This window comes from Octopus bimaculoides, chromosome 11 (genome assembly GCF_001194135.2).
Source record: "Octopus bimaculoides isolate UCB-OBI-ISO-001 chromosome 11, ASM119413v2, whole genome shotgun sequence".
Lineage (NCBI taxonomy): Eukaryota > Metazoa > Mollusca > Cephalopoda > Octopoda > Octopodidae > Octopus > Octopus bimaculoides.
The window spans coordinates 17,644,892-17,651,002 of record NC_068991.1 but is presented as its reverse complement, the minus strand read 5'-3'; the positions used below and the strand labels follow the sequence as shown (position 1 = coordinate 17,651,002).

The following is a 6,111-nucleotide window of genomic DNA, read 5'->3' as shown; positions in this document are numbered from 1 at the left end:
TATGTATATATATATATATATATTTCCATCATAAATGCTGATACATGGAGAAAAACTGGGAACTGAGGTTATGTAAAACAGCAAAATTGTGCGTGGCGTGACGGGCGATAAATTACATTTCATAGGTGAAATATGTACAGACATCTTATTTCGAGGAGAGACACAGGATAGCAAAAATATTGATTGTGGAGAATACAATCAATCTGTTTGGTACAGATTGGTTGGAGTTATTTGACTTATGCCACCTCCCCAGAAGTCTCTACTGTAAAAATATAAATGGTTGTCCTGTTAAAAATAATCTGAGGAATTGAAGAGAAAATTGAAAAAGATGTTTCCTCAAGTACTATCAGAGGACTTAGGTCTATGTAAAAAGATTGAAGCCTGCTTTCAAGTAAGTGAAAATGCTGTGCCTGTATTTAAATCTAACAGAAAAGTACCATTTGTGGCAATTGAAATTGTAAATGAAAAGTTGAACTGATTGGAAAAGAGTGGAATCATTAAAAAGGCAGATTACTCTAAGTGGGCAGTGCCCATGGTGTGCATTAAAAAGAAAAATAATAAAATTAGGCTGTGTGCTGATTTTTCTACAGGATTGAATGACTGCTTAAAGACATGCCACCATCCACTCTTGACTTCAGAGGACATTTTTCTGGGCAGGGAAGCTCTTGACAATGTCTCAGCCCGGGCAGAGAAGTTCTCGACAATGTCTCGGCCTGGGCGGGGAAGCTCTCGACGAGGTCTCAGCCTGGGAGGGGAAGTTTTTGACGAGGTCTCGGCCCGGGCGGGGAAGCTCTCGACAATGTCTTGGCCCGGGCGGGGAAGCTCTCGACAATGTCTCAGCCCGGGTAGGAAAGCTCTCAACAAGGTCTCAGCCCAGGCAGGGAAGCTCTCGACAATGTCTCGGCCAGGGCAGGGAAGCTCTTGACGAGGTCTCGGCCCGGGCGGGGAAGCTCCCAGATCATCATCACTTGCATCCTCAACCAACATTCTACAACCATAGAGGTGCAATGTATTTGCTATCACCATTTGAACTCAGAGTACAGAGAGCTGGAATGAATAGTGCACGGCATTCTGTTATTCTAATAACTCTTCCAGCTCATTGCCTACATAATTAAATGAATGAATACGTGTAAATGTAAATATTAATAGAAATGAGTTTAATAGGCCATAAAATTATAATATTATCATATATGAAACCAGCATTATGAAAATAATTAAAAGAAGCACACACAAAAAAAAAAGGAAAAACCTAATGACTCTTTAACTTACAGAGGTATTATGGTAAATCATTTGATATCCTGCTGACTGGGTTCATTTATTTGTCAACAATGTGGATCTGGGACTGTCATATTTGAGTTTCAATGAATGTGCTTCATTTTTTGTTTTAGTCATTGTTTTAGATATTACGTCACTATGAACATATCAGGCATGGCTGTGTGGTAAGAAGCTTGCTTCCCAACTACATGGTTCTAAGTTCAATCCCACTGTGTAGCACCTTGGGCAAGTGTTCTCTACTTTAGCCTTAGGCTAATCAAAAGTCTTGTGAGTGGATTTGGTGGACAGAAACTGAAAGAAGCCCATCGTGTATGTATGTGTATATATATATATATATATATATATATATATATATATATGTGTGTGTGTGTGTGTGTGTGTGTGTGTGTTCTTTTACTTGTTTCAGTCATTTAACTGTGGCTATACCACATAGCCACATATATATATATATGCATGTGTGTCTTTGTCTGTTTATACCCCACAGCCACTTGACAACCTGTGTTGGTTTGTTTGCACCCCCATAACTTATCAGTTCAGCAGAAGGAAACTGGTAGAATAAGTATCAGGCTTAAAAAAAAAAGTACTAGAGTTGATTCATTCAGCTAAAAGTTCTTCAAGGTTGTGCCCCAGCATGGCCACAATCTAATGACCAAAACAGAAAAAAGATATCACATGAATCTTAGTAGAATGTATGCAATAATTTTTGTGCAATAATCTAATGACCAAAACAGATAAAAGATATAACATGAATCGTAGTAGAATGTATGCAATAATTTTTGTTGGAGAGATACTTTACATAACATTGGTAGGAAGTGAAATTCCTGGAGACAATGTATAATGTGTTGTATGTGTGTGTATAATTGTTCTAAAAAATCCATGAGTCAGAAAAGACAAGTGCTCATATATTGGCTAATGGAGTGAGCATATTATTCCTTTCATCCTTTTCTGATGATTGCTAGGCTTATCTCAACTCCTAGTATGAAACTGATTGGTAAAGTGACTGATATGAGAATAAAACATAATATTGTATTTTCATTATCATCATCATTTAATGTCTGTTTTCCAAACTGGCATATGTTGGATGGTTTGACAAGAGTTGACACATCAGAAGACTACACTATGGTCAACCCTCTGTTTTGGCATGGGTTCTATAGCTGGATGCCCTTAACACCTACCACTTTACAGAGTGGACTGGGTATTTTTCACATGGCACTAGAACTGGTGAGGTCACCAATTAAGTTACAAGACAAGACTCCTCAGCTGAGGGAGGAATAGTATCGAGTGAGGTGGCTTTGTGCCAGGTCTTGCGAGTTTAGAATAATGAAAGCGAGACAGAAATAGTTTTTTTGCATTAAAGGAGATAAATGGTTGTCTCAATAGGAAAGAGAGAGAGAGAGTGGGGAGACAGAAAAATGCAGTGGTGGGGTTGGGGGTTTTACACTGAAGATACAGGGAGGTGCATATAAGTGGAACCAGGGATTGGATAGGGTAGGTGGGTGGGTAAGTATTGTGGAAGGTGGAGGGGAAGGAATGTAGTGAGTGGGTACAACTTGAAGGAAGAGTTGTTAGGGAGATATGTTGCGTGGGCGGTGGAGAAGGGATTCAACAGACACATTGTGTGCAGGTAGGTTCATGAGGGTGCAAAGGGAGAGTGGGAGACAGAGGGGAGGGGAATACAGAGGGATGGGGGATGTTAGGGAGATAGGTTGTTGGGGAGAGGCTTGTCAGGGACAGACTAAGTGCAGGGGTGGGGAGGCATAAAAAGCATGCCCTTATGGCCTTGATTTTACTTCGCTGGATAGGTCTTCTCAAGCACAGCAAATTGTCAACCATTTTGGTCCTTTGTCATCTTCTCCCTAATGCTTCACATTTGAAGATCATTTTATTTAATTATCTATCTCTCTATCTCTCCAGTTATTTATCTATCTCCAGTTGTCTACCTATTTATCTATCTATCTATCTCTCCAATTATCCATCTCTTTATCTCTCCAGTTATCTATCTATCTATCTATCTATCCATCCATCCGTCTATCTGTCTGTCTGTCTGTCTATTTATCTGTCTGTCTGTCTGTCTGTCTGTGTATTTATCTATCTCTCCAGTTATCTGTCTGTCTGTCTATCTATCTACACACACTCACATACATACACACACATACATACATACATACATACACACAAAGACATGCATGGCTGTATGGTTAAAAAGCTTGTTTTGCAGCCATGTTGTTTTAGGTTCAGTCCCACTGCATAGCACCATGGGAAAGTTTTTTTTCTACTAAAGCCTGATGTTATTATAAAGATGTGATATTGCGTATGTGTTCTGTGAATATCTTTTTGTACATAAAGAAATGACTTGGGATGTGACAACCTGCCCAACACATGTCAGCATGGAATGCAGACATAAACTGAATGTGATAGTTTGATATTTATATGTAATGTTTGTATATATAAATAAAAGGAATTTCCTGTTATAATTTCAGGTTGCTCAACTGTCTCAAACCAGGTTCTGTTAAGAAAATTAACCGATTCCCAACACCATTGGCTGGACTGGTAGGAATGTTTTCATATTGCATATTTTCTTTACCTACTGTTTGCCATATACTTGTGTCTACTTATCTATGGTAACCTCCTAGAAAACTGTTTTCTAAAGGGTGACAACAGGTGTTTAACGTTATCAGTCCTTCTCTGGCAAACCAATGACCAAAGTTACCCTATCTGTAACTATCCCAGCTTTTATTTCACAAATATCTGAGACTATATGAGTCATTCTCTTTTTTTGTGCATTGTAAATTGAGGATTATTATGGCTGCTGTCTTTAGCACATTAGACGATGCTGCAGAGGCTCCAATGCTGTATAGGCTCAAAATATATTTTCAGTGCTCAGTTGTCAAAGTGGTTGATGATAGAGATAAAAGCATGGTATAGCATGAGGAAGTATTTACTTGTAACTATAGGGGTGATATAACATATGCAAGCAGCTACCTAATAATAATATAAGCATAATGTATAGTGTATGTAGCTAAGTGAAAGTAAAGGTGTGGCGTAACATAGGTAAGCAGTTATCTGACAACCTGACAACTTAGGTGTAGTGTAATATATGTGATTAATTAAATGACAACATAAGTGCCTGTGTGGCAGAGAAGTTTATTTCCCACCCATGCTGTTCCAGGTTTGGTTCCATTTTGTGACATTGGGCAAGTGTCTTCTACTATAGCTCTAGGCCTACGAAGGCTTTGTAAGTGGATCTGGTTGATGGAAACTGAAAGAAGCCCATCATACATATACACATGTGTCTGTGTGTTTCCTCTGACTTGTCAGATCCTTTCAAACCATCCAACCTGTGCCAGCATGGGGTATTTGTGAAATGGTAACGATGTGTACTGTTATTGTGTATTACTGTCTTCTTGTCTTGGTATCAATGCATGGTAGTTGTAAACAAGTGACATTGTCATACAAGCGGTGTCCTTCATTTCTCATCTGTGGAAACATGTTTGGCCACGAAGAAATATTATCAGGAAGGGCATCTAATCATAGAAAAAATCTGTCTCCATGAATTCTGTGTGACCCATGGAAAAGTGGACGATAATATGATGACAACAGTGATGATGAGGGTAGTTGTAGTGTAAACCTCAAACAAAATGTTGCAGCAGTAAACAACTGAAAGTTCATGATTGTGGGATAATAAAAGAGGTATGACTCATAACGGAGTGGAGTCAGAGTGGAGCAGCATTTGCAAATCACTTATTCAATGTCTTAGCAAGGAAAACATAGACATCATTGATAGCGATAATCACTGCACTCATGAACATGATGAGGACAATGACACATGCATGCATATTTGTGCATTCAAATCAAAATATGTGCATGTTTGTAGAACATATAAGGTTGGGGTTGAGTACACCTGTAACATACAAGTGTGCATACGAACTCCTGGGTTATTCTGTACTTTGTGTGTTCACACGCAAATCTATGTAATGTATGTATATTTTGTGACTGTTGGGCATGTATTCATTTGTCAGGAATGTGTATGCATTTGCATAATTTTGTAATTCTGTATTTGTCCTTATTTGGTTGGTGCATATATGCGTAGGTATACAGGTGTAAATGTGTGGGTGTAGAGTAAAGAATGTAGGTATATACATTGTGTGTGTGTGTGTGTGTGTGTGTGTTTGAAAATTATACATGTACATTTGTATAATTTTGTACATTGTTTGTGCTTATTTTGTTAGTGTATAAATGTGTGTGTGTTGTGTTTGTTCAGCTTTCATTATGTGTTTCAAGTTGATATTTGTACTTTGTGTATGTTTATATATGTATATGCATATACATGTATACAAATTATCCTGGTACATTGGCCCATATCTGTGTGTGTGTGTGTGTGTGTATCTGTATGAGTGCATGTGTGAGTTTGAGTGTATCCATGAATGTATGCATGTGTGTGTGTGTTGGGATTTGTGTGTATCTGTCCAAGAATGTGCACATATGAGTGTGTGTGTGTGTGTGTGTGTGTGTGTGTGTGTGTGTGTGTGTGTGTAAATAATGAACAAAGTCAGCTGACATAAGGAAATAAATCACACCTCTCTAGAAACTGGTTTTACTATTTTTAATTAGTGCTCGTGTTTCACATGGCCACACACACTCACACACACTCTGAGATTCACTAGTGCTCATAAAAATACTTGTATTTACACATAAAACAGGGAGAGGGAAAGTAGGGAGTGATATACCTGTGTGTATGTGTGCAAATGAAAACACACTTGTAATTCTGTGTTACTTCTGTCACATTATTGTGCGTGTGTGTGTGTGTGTGTGTGTGTGTGTGTGTGTGTGTGTGTG

At 38.5% G+C, this 6,111-nt stretch overlaps 1 protein-coding gene across 5 annotated transcripts in view; it reads left to right on the top strand.

Annotated features, from left to right (window-relative positions):
* The window catches only part of LOC106881609 (titin homolog), a 207,307-nt gene that overhangs the window by 85,263 nt on the left and 115,933 nt on the right, over positions 1-6,111 (top strand). For all 5 annotated transcript variants that reach the window (XM_052971545.1, XM_052971544.1, XM_052971549.1 and 2 more), the window contains exon 3: positions 3,756-3,825. In XM_052971545.1, coding sequence (XP_052827505.1) covers positions 3,756-3,825 — 70 coding nt within the window. The remainder of the gene's footprint in view (positions 1-3,755; positions 3,826-6,111) is intronic.